The following is a 16,474-nucleotide window of genomic DNA, read 5'->3' on the forward strand; positions in this document are numbered from 1 at the left end:
TTGGGTGGAAAATGTGGGTCATTTTGTAGGGGAATATAACGCGTTCTTTCATCCTATTCCTCTTCCACTCTCTCCTACTCCCCCGTCGTCGGCCGCCATTTGGGACTCCAGAAATTTTCGCCGCCGATGTTTGCGAATCTCGATCCAGATAAAGAGGTTTCCTAGGATCGACCTCGATCCGCCAAAAGGAGGTTATTCCTCTCGGAATCGCCCCGTTTTTCTTCGTTTGTTTTTTTTTTTCTCTTTTTTAGAGAAATCAGCGGTGATTGTTGTCGGCCTGATCGGATTGTTTAGATTCGTATAGATATTGAGGGGTTCGACTGTGCTTTCTTCTTTCACGCAGCTGTGTTGTTCGGAGGCATGCCTGATTGTGGAGTTTTCGTTGCATCTTAACTGCGAGACAGGCGCTATAACAGGGTTGGCTGCTGTATCGGCTCTTCTCGATGATTTGTGCTGATTGATGGGCTAAAAATTGGTCTTTGGCTCTGAGCTAGGGTTTTTCCGGTGAAAATTATCGCGCTGTTTGCCTTCTTAATTTGACTGTGTTTTCTTTTGTTGTGACCTTCGTGATTGGTATGTGGGTTTCACTTGTTTGGAATTTCGGCTATGTGGGTGTTATATTTTTAGATTTTCTTTGTGGAGCATTGAAGCGTGGAATTCTGTCTGCTAGTCTGTTCTCCACCCGTGGTTTCTAAGTGGCTTTGATGGAGTTGTAGTACTTGAAGTAGTTGTCACTAAAACTCAGCCATTCAAATTGTATTACGGCTTTCTGATTTAATGGAGGCTAGAGTGGGAAGCGAAGGAAACCGCTTTCTCACTGTGGGCACTTCTAATCTGAGTATAATGGGAAAGAAAAACTTGGAATGGAACTTGAATGACTGGAGATGGGATGGTGAGCTCTTTGCTGCAAACCCTGCTAATGCAGCTCCTAGTGATTGCGGGAACAATCATCAGCGCCATGATCAAGCAAATGGATTGAATAACTCATCTTCTTCAGAATATACTGATTTTGGGCTACTTGTGAATGAGAAGGGTGAAACTGAGAAGCGGAAGAGGATTCGTGTGGTGGAAGAGGGTGAACATTGTGGTGGTGCTGAAGCACTTAGCTTAAACCTTGGGGACCATTCTTACCCGATGTTGGAAACAATTGAAGCCACCCTAAAAAAAATGGAAGGGGAAAAGGGAAAGAAGAGCAAGACACAAGGGGAAAATTCGAATTACCCAACTTGCCAGGTTGAAGGCTGTGATGCTGACCTCAGTGAGACAAAGGACTATCATAGACGGCACAAAGTCTGTGAGATGCATGCAAAGGCCAACTCAGCTGTTGTCCGAAATGCTATCCAGCGCTTCTGTCAGCAATGTAGTAGGTTGGTTTTTCTTATTCACTTCTAATACATACACTTGTTTAGTTTAGATGCAAAGCACATGTTTTTCATTGAAATGCTTTTTATGCTTCTGAAATCTCGAAAGGCCATTATCTATGTTGAGACCCTTGGCTATGAATCGCGTAATGGGACGGTTTACTGGGTGGTCGGCAGGATCAACCTTCGTCTTTTTGGTTTTACGACCTTGGCGGCCTATGGTGGTAGGGGGATTTGAGGCTCGAGGAAATTAGAGAATCTTTTGATCTATGGAATTAATTTCTTTTTTTTGTAAAACTCAATGATAATCTTTATTGCATTATTTCAACCATTTAAATACAACTAGGATGTTCCTTCTCGACGAAGGAAGAAGACAATCCCTGAATAAGAAAGGTTTTATTCTTACCAAAAATAAAAAGATACTCGATTCAATTCTACTTAAAATAAAAGATACTTGACTCAAATAAAATCAATTACTATAAATTATTATAGCTGAATCAATTCTCTTGATTTGCACCATCCTTTCTAAATCTGCTGTGCGTGTATCTCTTATATTTGGTGAGCTCTAGATTCTCTTTTGTTGTATGAGCTCGGTCCATAACATTACTCCCTCCCAGAGAAACGGGTTTGTCTGCAAACACGGATGATGGGTAACGTTCCATGATAGCCACTGCATCTTCCCATGAAATCTCGGCAGGGGATAAGTCCACCCAATGAACTAGAATTTGGGAGCATCCACGATGTGAGCGATAGTCGAGAATCGCTAGAGAAGGAATGTAATCTTCCTAATGTATGGGGGGAAGAGAGGGGACGCTAGGGATGCTGCCATGATATTTCTTTAAAGAGGACACACGAAAAACTGGGTGGAGCTTGGCGTGGTCTGACAATTGGAGTTTGTAAGCGACATGACCACACGGTCAATGATTTTAAAAGGCCTATAAAAGCAAGGAGACAGTTTTGAATAGTTCTTGGATGCTAAACTTGACGATAAGGCTGAAACTTTAACAATACCATATCTCCTATCTCAAACCTTACCTCCCGATGGGATGAATCATATTGAAGTTTCATACGATTTTGAGCAGCAAGAAGATTTCCTTGTAGATTCTTCAGAAGTTGTTCTCGAGTTTGTAGCTCCTGATCTACTGATTCAATATGAGAAGTACCAACCAAATATGATAATAGGCGTGGAGGCGATCACCCATACACGACCTCGAACGGGGTGGCCTTGAGGGACGTGTGATAACCAGTATTGTAACAAAATTCTCCCCAAGAGATCCAATATACCCATTTCTTTGGAAATTCTCCCGTAAAGCAACGCAAATAGATCTCAATAACCTTGTTCACGACTTCGGTCTGGTCATCCGATTGGGGATGGTAAGCGGACGAGAAACAAAGTTGCGCTCCACTAAGGCGAAATAGCTCCTTCCAGAAAGAACTAGTGAAGGTTGCATCATGGTCGTTGACGATGGTTTCTGGAAGACCGTGAAGCTTAAAAATGTTATCAAAGAAAACTCAAGCCACCTTCACAGCTGTGTATGGGTGTGATAAAGGGATGAAATGGGAATACTTAGAGAAGCGATCCACAACAACAAACAATATAGTTTTACCCTGAGATAGAGGCAACCCGTCAATAAAATCCATGGAAATGTCCGACCACACTTGGTGAGGAACAGGCAAGGGTTGTAGTAATCCCGCGGGCTTCAAATGCTCCACTTTATTGTGTTGGCAGATTGGACATTCACGCACAAACATGTGAACCTATTGTTTCATCCCGGACCAATAGAAATCTCATATAATTCGATATAATGTCTTCTGATATCCTTCGTGAAACTCATTATGTATCATGGTTATTATTTTAGAAGTGAGAGGAGATGTAGCAAGGAGATAGATTCTACCTTTGAAGAATAAAAGCCCTTCCTTGTACTCCATGCGACCTTCGCCTCGCGACACCTGAATAAGGTGCTGAATTTCCGGGGAAGTAGAGTATTCAGATTGGATGTCCTTTGTTAAATTTAACTTAGGCATGGAGATGGCGGTCAACTGTCCATTATTGTTGTCACGACGTGAAAGTGCATCTGCTGCCACATTGTTTCGGCCTGCTTGATATTCGATGAGAAAATCAAAACCCAGTATACTAATCCAGTGTTGTTGAGGCGAGTTGGTAATTCGTTGTTCCAATAAAAATTTTAGACTGTAATGGTCAGTTCGAACCAGGAACTTGTGTCCCCAAAGATAAGCACGCCAATGACGTATAGATTTGGCCAATCAGATGAGTTCTTTCTCATAAGCAGGGAGCTTCTTGTGTCGTTGGGCCAAGGGACAGCTAAAAAAAGCAATGGGGCGTCCTTCTTGCTGTAGTATTGCACCGATCCCCATATCTGAGGCATCACAATCCACCACAAATGACTTTGAGAAATCGGGCAAGGCAAGTACCAATGTGGAAGTAAGGACGATCTTTAGCTTTTGGAATGCCAATTCCGCCAACTCATTCCATTCAAAAGAGTTCCTCGCAAGAGGCTAGTTAGAGGGGACGCTAACACTCCATATCCTTGGACAAATTTACGATAGTACCCTGTGAGTCTCAGAAAACCACGAAGGGCACGAAGAGTAGTGGGTTGTGGTGAATGGAGAACTGCTTCAATTTTGCCATTATCGACAGCCACCCCTGAACGAGAAATGATGTGACCAAGATAGGCAATTTCCGTCCGAGCAAATAAATACTTAGAATTTTTTAGGAAGAGGTGTTGCTGCTGTAATATCCCAAAAATGAGCTGCAAATGGTGGAGATGTTCCTCCCAAAAAGCACTAAATGGTGGAGATGTTCCTCCCAAGAAGCACTATAAACCAGTATATCATCAAAGAAAACTAGTACAAATTTTCTCAGAAAATCGCCAAAGATATTATTCATAAGAGCTTGAAAAGTTGAGGGGGCGTTGGTGAGCCCGAATGACATTACTACGAACTCAAAATGACTATGGTGAGTGCGAAAAGACATCATGGAAATGCTGTCCGGTTCCATTCGGATTTGGTGATATCCGGATCTGAGGTCCAACTTAGTAAAATAAAAAGATCCATGTAATTCATCAAGCAATTCATCGATCTCAGGGATTGGAAACCTATCTTTAATTGCCTTTTCATTGAGAGCCCTATAATCCACACAAAGCGCCATGTGTCGTCTGCTTTTTTTACCAGTAAAACTGGCGAAGAGAAAGAAGATGTGCTTTGTCTAATCAGGCTCTTGGCAATCATGTCATTGCATTGACGCTCGATTTCATTTTTTTGCGCATGGGGGTATCTGTAAGGACGCACCACGATAGGGTTGGTACCTTGTTAAAGTAAAATTTTGTGGCAGCACTTACGAAAAGGTGGAAGGTCGTTGGGTTCCTCAAAAATTGCAGCATACTTTTCCAGAATATGTCGTAGTTATTTTTCATGAACTTTTGGAAGGGTAGCTGTTGTGAGAGAGGCCACTTCTGCTGTTAGAGTAGCACCCGATCCTTGTAAATAAATGGCGTTGCCGGTATGTTGAAAGCTTATGCGCATCTGGGAGAAATCCCAAAGGATGGGACCGTGCGAAGCCAGTTGACTCCCAACACTGCTCCAACATCGCCCAATGGTAGAATGAAGAATTCTACATTAAATTTATGATCACCCAAATGGATTAATACATCGCGGCAGACCCCAAGGCATTGTAGTCGTCGCCCATTAGCTACTGCCACCCAGAGCGCAAGACTTTTGTCAATAGATAAGTTCAAGATTGATGCAAGTGCTGAATTTAAAAAGCAATGAGTACTTCCCGAGTTGATGAGGACTAGCAAGGGGGTCTGGTTAATTGGTCCTTAAATTCGCATGGTTTGAGGAGCAGGGGTGCCAGTGATCACATTGAGGGAAATTTCAACATCCTCGACGTGGTTCTGTTCATCATAATCTTCTAAAGTCCGTCGCAATTAAAACAAGGCCCTTGGCACGCCGTTCTTCCATTTCCGTTCGATTTAATCGTTTGATAAATGGTTGCTTCGGTGGTAGGACGGGGGTGCGTCGCGGTGTGATCGTTGATTCAGATTGTTTAGAGCGGTGTTCATACAGACGAGCAAAACTCATAACCAAAGTGAGATCTTCTGGGTGGTAAAGCTCGACTTCCACAGTGATGTGATCTTGGAGGCCACTAATGAATATTTGCACTTCTTGTTCTTAGGTTAAGGAACTCGCTCGTGCCACCAATTGTTCGAATTTTCACTGGTAGTCTTCCACAGATCCTGATTGTTGAAGTTTTGCAAGCTCGCCCAATTTGTTGTTGCGAATAGGTGGCCCAAACCTCAAATTACACTTATCTTTGAATTCCTCCTATTGAATATGAGGTCGATCACGTTCGAGTTTGATGAACCATAGTTGGCCATCTCTCTCAAGATGGAACGAGGGTAGGCCCACCTTTTCTTCCTCCAAAGTTCGTTGATGGCGAAAAAAATGGTCGCATCGATTGAGCCATCCCAAAGGATCAGACCCACCATCATAACATGGGAAATCCAGTTTCGAATATCGTGGTATATATAAGGATCCCTCCTCCATGATAGCCTTTCGAGCGGTGCCTTTGTGGATCGGCATGATTGTTGCTCTCTTCACTTCGATGGTTGTTGTGCGAGTGTCGATTAGAAAAGCTTTTCGACAATTCCTCTAGTTGAGCATGGATGAGCTGCTGTCGTTTTTCATGGGAAGCTTTGTCCTCCTGGTAGATTTTGAGAAACACATCAAAACGTTGTTGAAGTGCTTGTGAGTCGCTCATTATGACGGGCTCTGATACCAATTTGTTGAGACCCTTGGCTATGGATCGCATAATGGGACGGTTTACCGGCTGGTCAGTAGGATCAACCTTTGTCTTCTTGGTTTTACGACCTTGGCGGCCTATGGTGGTAGGGGGATTTGAGGCTTGAGGAAATTAGAGAACCTTTTGATCTATGGAATTAATTTCTTTTTTTGTAAAATTCAATGATAATCTTTATTGCATTATTTCAACCATTTAAATACAACTAGAACGTTCCTTCTCGACGAAGGAAGAAAACAACCCCTGAATAAGAAAAGTTTTATTCTTACCAAATAAAAGATACTTGACTCAAATAAAATCAATTACTATAAATTATTATAGCTGAATCAATTCTCTTGATTTGCACCATCCTTTCTAAATTTGCCATGCGTGTATCTCTTATATTTGATAGGCTCCAGATTCTCTTTTGTTGTATGGGCTCGGTCCATAACAATCTAGATATCTGCATATAGCAGATTGACCATGTTTTTCAAGTTATTTCTAAACTTGTTATTGATTGAGTGGGAGGAGAAGTCACATCACCTGAGACTTCCTCAGTCTAATGAAACTTTGATATCTTTAAACTTCTAAAACATAGTGATATAGTAGCAGGTGGTAGAACTCACTTTAGAAGTTCAAAGGTAGCAACTGGAATAAATTTCAACTGCAAGCAAGATACTAATTTGATCAGTTTATCCAAGTAGAAACCTACATATTAATGTTGCCAAGATGTAGCTTCTATACATCATTTGCATGACATCGGAGAGATAGTATACTAGCAAAATTATTATCAGCATTTGAGATGGTGTGACAAGGAACTATGTTAATTAATTATTTTAGCTTGTAGATTTTTTGGATTTTGGAGTATCAAATACCTGTAGAAACATTTGACAAGTGTGTGAATTTTGGAGTATCAAATACCTGTAGAAACATTTGATAAGTGTGGTTAGGATCTCGAGTCTCTGCAAGATGCTCTACTCATGCATTAAGTTGGCTCTAAATGCATTATAATGATGATTTTAAATTAACATTGAGTAATAGGATTTGAGCACTTACACTTTGTAAATTGAAGCAATTCATAAACAATTGAAGACATGGTTGTCTTTGATTTTCAATGAATTTATGTTCCTTACTAACAATATACTTTTGGTGTTATGTATCTAATTCTGTCTTTTACTTTTGGCAAAGTCCGTTGATGTTGGTCCTAAGCTTGGATTAAAAAGTTTGAGGTGGTATTAGGCATAGATAGCCAACATCAAAATTTGCCTAAACCAATGGGCATGAAAATTTTATTTCTCTTGGTCTTAAACTGTGACTCGTAAGTAATGCCCAAGGTCTACACCACCAAGGTACCTTGATATGCAAGGGGTAGCAAGGAAACTAGCAAAAAGCGACCCATAATATCAACACGTAGATGTGATGCAAAATAATGAAGGGTTCATTATTATAGGCTAATGCGAGTATGAATGCTACTTCACGTTAACAATTTGGAATATAGGAATGCTTTCAGGATTAGGACTAGAATTAGCTGATGTCATTATCAAAACAGTTTTGATTGCATCATGTGCATCCTTCTCTGACAAATCATGTAGGAAGTTCCCTCCTCGAAGTTGCACTATAAGCACCCTCCTCCAAGTTTAAACCCTAGTTTACCCTAACTCCTCCAGCACTGGCTCGAGGGATGCCAAGGAGTATGTATGTCACGACTCACGTTTCTCCAACGTTGGCATTCCTCTTCTTTGTGTACCACCTCAGTTCCTCATACTCTTCTTCTTTCCCCTCCTTATCCTCTTATTTCTTCTTATTGGATCTACCGACATCCTTTGTTGGCACATGTTGAAACAGCATGAAATCATTTCATTCAAGTCAAAGACCAAACTCTGCTTTGAAATTAGATTTTAAACGTTTATCATTATTGAAAAAAGGATTAACATAATTTGCTTATAGGAAACAAAACTGGTTGGAGAAAAGGGCTAGAGAAATGGCACATGTGGGTTTTAATCTTTGGTACTTTGGAGAATTAAAAACAAAAAAGGAGTGAATTTTATGTTTGCTAAAGATTATATGTATAACATTGTCAAAGTTCAGTGACATGGAGATAGAATTATTGTGCTAAAATGGATTTTAGGAATTAAGATACTAAACATTATAAGCACTTATGCCCCTCAAGGAAGATTGAATGGTCATATCAAAAGGGAAGTTTGGCAGACTCTAGAGGAAGTTATTCATGGTAGATGTATGATGGAAAGAAAGAAATTATATATTTGAAGGGTATTTAAATAGATGTGTAGGGACTAGGGAGTCTATGGGAATATAAAAGTGTAATTTGGATTTGGTGAAAGAAATGGAGAGGGTAGTACAATTTTGGATTTTACCACATTTTATGATTCTATGATTCTTAATACTTTAAGAAGAGAGATAAGCATTTGATTACTTTGAAGAGTGGAAATACTCATAGCCAAATATTTATTTATTTTTTTCCCTAAAAACTTAGTTAAATTGCAGGTAAATTCTGTAAGCTCATAACTAGTGAATGCTTTACTAACCGACACCAACTATATATTATATATATATGTTATAGAAAATAAAAGAAGGAAAAAGTTCTTTGTAATTTTAGTAGAACTAGACGGTGAAATTTTAAGGATAATACTAATTTAGAATGAAGAGATAATATTCATGTTATTTGGATTTTGATGACAAATAAGAACAATAATGTGTAGTGTCCATTGTTAAAGAGCCTAATGGTAGAGATATTGTGGTAATGTGACTTTGCATTCAGACTGGATAGCTTTCGATCTCAGTTTTGCCTTACAACTGTGAGTTGATTTCATTATGTCTCATGCTTCTAACATATCCTGCCATGTTTTAATTCTTGAAATACATTTTCTTTTGTACGCCATTTTGTGTCTTTATTTGCTTCTTGTGATAATTGCATGCCCAGGTTTCATCTTCTTGAGGAATTTGATGAAGGCAAACGAAGTTGCCGACGACGGTTAGCTGGCCACAACAAGCGTAGGAGGAAAAGACAGCCTGATGCCATTGCCACTGGGAATCCATCTGTTGATGATCAATCTTCTGGCTACTCGTTGATAAGTCTTCTTAGGATCCTGTCGAATTTGCAGTGTAATTTCTTCAAGCACATCTTGCCCTACTTGGATTTCAATATTATGTTTGATTTATCAATTTCCTTGTCCCATCTCTGATTGGATTTTTTTTCCAAGTTAGATTATCTTTTTATTCCTTTGTCTAGGATTTGGTTACTAATTCCATTAAAAGGGATTCTCAATCAAGTACATCTGCTTCTTGTGAACAACTTAACTAGAAGGAATCGCTACATTTATGGTTCTAGGCTGATATCTGAGATGATTGGTTAGTTTAACACTAGTGTTTGCTATCATTTGTTATATCCATCTCAGCTTCAGATTTATCTTGCAAAATCCTTATACCTCTAGCTATAGGCTCTCAACCAGTACCTGCAACTTTGCACGCTGATAGTTTTGCACTTGTATTGTATATGTTAGATTTAAAAATCAAAACATGATCTTAGTTAATACATAAATAATTAAGAAGAATAATATAACTATGACCACCTGAATAGTTTATATGTATTGTGAATAGTGAATATTTCCTCCTTCCTTTAAAAAGAACTAAGCGTGAAATCAAAATATTGACAATGCACAAGGATGCAGCAAGCTTCAGTCTGATCTGCTACTAACATATGAAACAGTAATGGCATGACGCACACAACATCTTATATTTTCTAAGACTGATTTTACCTTTACATATGTTTGACCCAGTTGAATATGTTAAATTGTTAAGCACAATAGTAAAATGTGCAACATGCAAAGATTAATTCATTAAAGACAGCTTTAAGTTAGTCTTATGTTCACTAACAAGGAGGATGCCACATGGATTTATCATCTTAATTCTTAACAACAAATGTACCACGATTCATTTCATTGGGTTTTGTTTTGATGAGAATCTAAGTTTTGCTTTATTAAACATGATTGGCATCTTGCTTGTGACACAGAATAGGCAGTTATTCTGATATTAGTAAGCTGGAGATTTTGCGTGTTTTCTTGGGCAGAAACACTTGGAGAAAGGGAATGACTCAGAGGAAAGAGTTCCCACGTGCTCTTTCCCTCCATTTTCTTGAGGGCAAAGAAAGGGAGGGAAGGAAACAACTAGAGAACACTTTCTCTAGTTCTGACCAATTCGACTTTTGTCAAAATCAGATTGAAAACTCCAATTCCCTTTGAATGTCGGCAATTTTAATAAAAAAAAATCGTTTAACTGATTTATTTTTCTATTTAAATTTTCTATAAATTCAATGTCACAAATTTAAGTTTTCCTCTTTCTTGTCTTCCAAGGAAACAGTGGGAACAAGACTTCTCTCCAACCACCTTCACTCCACAAATGAAGAATGAATTTCCTTATCTTTTTCATATTAATTTATGTCCCTACTCTCATTCTTTCCCCCATACTTTATCTTCTCCATAGAGAGCTAATAATCGCATGCCCATAGAACTTCAAAATTTAAGCTACTTCAGCATAAATGACACAAAGAGGAGTATTGTAACAATATTTAAGAATGTTCCTGATCATTGTGTATACATTTTGGGTCTCCATTGTACTGCTATTTCAGTATATGTCAGTTCTGCCTAGATTGTCCTCTATGCTGCTGCATTCGTATATGCATTCTGGCCTCAGAGATTCTACCCTAGGTACCATTATTGGGATTTGGTATTTAAAACTTTGTACATGCATTTAAGATATGCAGCCTTGATATGTGGTATATCATGTATACAAAGTTATCAATTTTGCAGATAATTATAATGAACTTTTGTGGCAGTTACATTGTTATATTGTACATTTTTTTATTAGCTGTATGCTTGATTCATGTGTTTGTCCCCTTGATGTCTGATTATAATTTATACATCCATCATTTTTACTCAACCCATGGGGTTTGCACTGTTAATGACTTCTTTTCACTCATACTGAAGGCTATCTGGAACATAGGCCTTTTGAACTGTGCTTCATGTGCAAATACTTTATCTGTATATATTCTACTGATACTTTATCTGTATATATTGGATGATCAACAGCTGATAACCAAAATGTGGAGCTCTTGGCTCATTTGCTAGGGAGCCTTGCCAAGTTTGCCAAGTCCTTTGATCCTAGTAACCTCTTACAACTTCTACAGTCATCTCAGGTTCCACAAAAGTTTGAAACAGGTGCAGGAACATCCTCAAAAGCGGTTAATACTTCGGCACTAAATATTGTTTCTGTGCAAGAATCTGTGAATCATTTAAGTTCAGTAGCTAATGTAACTTGCACTGATGTTGCTGAGAATCATCTCAGAGACCCTGATCATATACCACCTGTTGTAACCACAAACTCCATTCGCTCAAATGGAAGGGTAGCTTCTGCAGGTAAGGGCTTGCTTGCAGATCCTACTCATTTTTCACATTTATTACCCATTTACCATGTCTTCTTTTCAGGAAAAAACTTGATATTAGTTAAATTTATGATATCACAGAGCCTGTCTTGGATAGAGTCAGAATCATGGATTTTGATTTGAACGACACTTATATTGACACACAAGAATGTGAAGAAGGAAGACAGAAATCGACAACTCTCCTGCACTCCAGGGTGGTTTCTCCTGATTGCCCTTCGTGGTTGGTGCAGGATCATCAGTCAAGTCCAATTCAGAATAGTGGTAATTCTGATTCAACATCCAACCAATCACAATCTAGTTCCCATGGAGATGCTCAGGTATATCATTTTTTGCTTTACATCGAAAAGGTACAATCTTATCTGTTAGCATGTCTATTTCTTTTCTCTATGATAGTCAGCTGATGCCATACAGAAATATTACACTAAAGTGAATGCCGTTGACTTTGATGAAACACCTCATGGAAGTAACACATATCAATGTCATTCTTCTGGAACTTAACATGAAGTATCCAAGGAAAGGGCATACAAGAAAAGCGTTTGTATCCATATTGGTGTTAGTTTAGGTTCCTGTTGTGGTTAGTCCTAATTTAAAGAACTCTTAGTAGTGGAGTGCAGAAGTCGAAAAGGTGAATCTGTTTAGGTTAGGGAGGGATTCCTTTCATAACGGTTTTAGCATGAACTCAGTTGTGAGGAAATCTTTGACAGTGTCTTGTTTTTTAAGCACAATTTTTTAAACACTGTATGGCTGTATTCTGTCCCTTACTGATGCAAGGGAAAGCTCACAGTAATATGGTTCTGCTCTTTCGACCTGGTGACTTGATATCTTCTAATGACTAGTCCATAATAGGCTCATGTAAAACAAATTTAATCTGATCAGAGTTATGCTAAATTGTATCACCTTTTTCATCATTTTCACACGAGAGGTCATATGTCTTATAACCTCAATTATGGTGTTAACAAAATTTTTACTACTTTATATCTCTCCAGTCTCCATTATTCCAATTAGACTTTGCGAGATTTTTGATATGTTAAGTTTGATGTTTCCAGTAATTTTCTGATAATTTTAAATTTGATATGTTAAAGTTTTTTTTTAATCTTTCTAGTAATTGTCTGATAATTTTAACTTGGACCGACTTTTATTATGAATTATTTCTTTCTATGTTGTCTTGCGACAGTTTCGGACTGATAGGATAATTTTTAAACTCTTTGGCAAAGACCCTAATGATCTGCCTCTTGTTTTGCGAGCACAGGTAAGATCCTATGTGTTTGAAATACATATTGTACTAAATTCCTGCCTTGATCAACTAATTGTGTTGAATTGCTGGATTTAGATTCTTGACTGGTTATCCAATAGTCCAACAGACATGGAGAGCTACATTAGACCAGGCTGCCTAATTCTAACAATATATCTACGCCAATCTGAATCTGCATGGATGCAGGTACGGCTACAAGACTGAACAGTATTCAAAATCTAGCTCTTGATTGATTCTGTCTATTCATCGTATCCTGCCTTTGTTCAGCTCTACAATGATTTAAGCACCAGCATAAATAAGCTTTTGCATAGCTCCTTTGATAACATATGGAGAACGGGTTGGATTTTTACACTGGTACAGAACTATGCAGTTTTCATCTATAATGGTATGCTAGGCTTATTGTGATCTGCATGTTACACTATATGCCAGCTTTTTGCAACTTGATTTTACAAACAACTTATAAATGCTTTCGGTCATGCTTTTACAATTCTTCTTCAGGTCAGGTTGTACTAGACTTGCCTCTGCATATCAGGCAACCCGACAACCATGGCAAGATTTTGTCCGTCACACCTATTGCAGCTCCTCAATCTACGACGGTCAAATTTACTGTGAAGGGCTTTCATGTTGATCAACCAGCATCTAGGTATCTGTTTCATATATATGTGATGCCTTTGCATGTAATTCGAGGGAAGTTCCACCACTGCACAAATTTACATATATTGCTTTATTTTCCTGTTTTGGTTCTTGTTGCCTTAGTTTATTTTTGCAAGTTGTTTGATTGGCTACACAGTTTGGTAATCAGTGAGCATATGGATCCAGCATTTAACTATTGTATAATTGTGGTTATTCTTTTTCAGGTTGTTATGTTCATTCGATGGGAAATACTTGGTACAGGAAAGAATACAAGCTCTTGTTAAGGAGAATGATAGAGTTGCAGGGAATGATCTCTCTCAGTGCCTTAGCTTTTCTTGTTTGCTACCTGATGTGACAGGGAGAGGATTCATTGAGGTTCCATCATGTTCAATTTCGTATGTTTAGATACTTTAATTGCCAACTTAACTTTATGTTGATTATGGAATGCTTTCTTTTGACTTCTAGCTTGAAGACTGTGGTGTAAGTGATGAGTTCTTTCCCTTCATAGTCGCAGAAAAAGATGTATGCTTGGAGATTTGTATGCTAGAGAATGATATTAATGTAGTTTATTCGGATGAGCAACTTTCTGGAAAATTAGATGAAGAGAAAGCTAGAAATCAAGCTTTGGAATTTATTAGCGAACTTGGCTGGCTTCTGCGGAGGAACCATTGCATATCTATCTATCGAGACTCAAAAGATCCTGCAAATTTCTTTACCTTAGCACGCTTCAGGTGGCTTATGTCATTCGCCATGGATAGAGAATGGTCTGCAGTTGTCAAGAAGCTTCTGAATATTTTTTTTAATGGCTCAGTAAATGCAAATGGGAAATCACTTATGGAGCTTATCTTGGATGAATATATGCTTCACAGTGCAGTACAAAGAAAGTCCAAGACATTGGTAGAAGCTCTATTGAGATATGTGCCTAATAAAACTTCTGAGAAAACATATCCGGATCAATTATTGTTCAGACCTGACATGCTTGGTCCCTCTGGTATAACTCCACTGCATATTGTTGCCTCCAATGCTGATGCTGAGACCATCTTGGATGCACTTACAAATGATCCTGGACAGGTATTCTCTTATCTGATTCCTGCTACGTAATCATCCTATATACTGTTAATTACAGCAGTCATAGAAATCTAATGAGATTTACTTTGGATGCCAGTGAATTTTTGTCTGCTTGACTGTGTTACATAGAATTTTAGACATGTAGCTTTCATGTTTCTGTATGCATGAACAAAGAAAACTTGCTTTCCATTTGTTTTTGCATTCAAGCCCTAACTTTTGTTTCATGGTTAATGTTATTCTGATCCAATGTCTAATGCCAGGCGGGAATCAAGGCATGGAAGAATGTCCGGGATGACAGTGGATTCACTCCAGAAGACTATGCTATTTCACGTGGCCATCATACCTACCTGAGTTTGGTTCAGAAGAAAATCGATAAGCAGCACATGCTGAATCAGGTCGTCCTAAACATTTCTGGGGATGCCTCCTATAAGCTAGTAAACACATTCAAGTCCAGTTCAAGTGGTTATGAGATGAGCACCACCTGGTCGAATGCAAAGCAACCACCTTATTGCAACAGGTGCAGCCAACGGTTGGTTTACCAGAACTCTATGGCTAGGACAATGCTGCACAGACCCTTAATGCTTTCCCTGGTTGGTATCGCGGCAGTCTGTGTCTGTGTTGGCCTGCTATTTAAGTCGCCGCCAGAGGTCTTCTATGTGTCCCCATCATTTAGGTGGGAATTGTTGGACTATGGATACATTTGAAGTGGTATCACTTATGAAGATTTAGGTTTTTCTCTTATTAAGACCAGGATTTTAAGGACCGGAAGAGTGAAATACATGTTATACGTAGGTATAATGGTATTTCACTGTCAGAAACAGAATTTCCTCAAGATTGGTTAACAAATGCTCTTCAGGTAAAAATTATATTTCCTTTCCCGTTAAAACTTTGGCAAAGATCTAAATTATGATCTCATCATGGAGATCTCATCATGTATCCTGTAATAATTTATGCTATCTATACTGATAAATTGGTTAATTTTTTTTATTAACTGAATATGATGTAATGGGGTAGCTGAGTGATAGAAAAACAATCAAACAATTCAGACTATTTATCGGAGGATTGCTACCGTGCATATATATATAGTTTAAGGCAAGTGTATTATATTATTATTATTGTAGAAATGATGTTTACTAATTGTCTACAGCCTGGACGAAATGAATTAAGTTGAAGAATCGAACTCTTTAATGTCAATATTTATAACTCACTTGATTGAAATTCTGCACAAAATCAAATTGAAGATGTTGTGAAATTTTGGTTCATGTAATTGATAGCTCAATTCGATGGGCTTGGGATCATTGACATAATGATGTGACTCATCACGACTAATTAGCCAATGCTACCTTAATGCTCTGTTTATTTGAAAGAGTGGATGATGGATGGATGAAATAAATTTAAGGAGAATGGAAAAGGAAAGAAATTTTTTCTTTGTATACTTGTTTATTTTAATTAAGGGAAGTGAGTACATGAGATGTAATTTTTGTAACTGAAAAAGAATATATGTATTAAATTTTTAGGTATATGGTGTAATTTTATCAGTTAATAAGGGTATATGTGTTTTTTTTAATATATATGGTGTAATTTTGTCAATGAAAGGGGAATATGCGTTAATTTTTTTTTATCCGTTGTTTTTCGTGTGATTTTGAGGTGATCGATATTTGATTTTAAAATCATCCGTTGATAGGTTGTGTTTCTCTTCCTTTTTAAAATTTTAATGAAGTAGATAATGAAAAAAATTTTACTTTGAAAATTTTTCTTTAATTTTGATTTTTGCTCTCCCATGTAAACACAATCTAAAGGACAATGTTGAGATAGCCAAAAGAAAGGAGAAAAACTTATTTTGAGTGATTTAAGCAAGCGAAAAGATTATTATTTGGCTGATTGTTCTTTTCATTAGAATTTAC

At 38.0% G+C, this 16,474-nt stretch overlaps 1 protein-coding gene across 2 annotated transcripts; it reads left to right on the plus strand.

Moving 5' to 3' along the window:
• Positions 1–12: 12 nt before the first annotated feature.
• On the plus strand, positions 13–15,629 carry LOC122046301 (squamosa promoter-binding-like protein 1). Of its 2 annotated transcripts, none has more exons than XM_042606913.1 (12): positions 13–504; positions 628–1,367; positions 9,101–9,282; positions 11,265–11,591; positions 11,699–11,934; positions 12,792–12,866; positions 12,948–13,055; positions 13,137–13,254; positions 13,368–13,512; positions 13,727–13,877; positions 13,968–14,573; positions 14,831–15,629. In XM_042606913.1, exons 2-12 carry the CDS (start codon positions 778–780, stop codon positions 15,272–15,274), a joined length of 2,982 nt encoding a protein of 993 aa, XP_042462847.1. In that variant the 5' UTR covers positions 13–504; positions 628–777; the 3' UTR covers positions 15,275–15,629. The 2 variants fall into 2 exon arrangements, with proteins under 2 accessions (XP_042462847.1, XP_042462846.1); XM_042606912.1 differs by having other exon boundaries at positions 13–191; positions 344–1,367.
• Positions 15,630–16,474: the final 845 nt, after the last annotated feature.

This window comes from Zingiber officinale, chromosome 2B (genome assembly GCF_018446385.1).
Source record: "Zingiber officinale cultivar Zhangliang chromosome 2B, Zo_v1.1, whole genome shotgun sequence".
NCBI classification, from domain to species: Eukaryota; Viridiplantae; Streptophyta; class Magnoliopsida; order Zingiberales; family Zingiberaceae; genus Zingiber; species Zingiber officinale.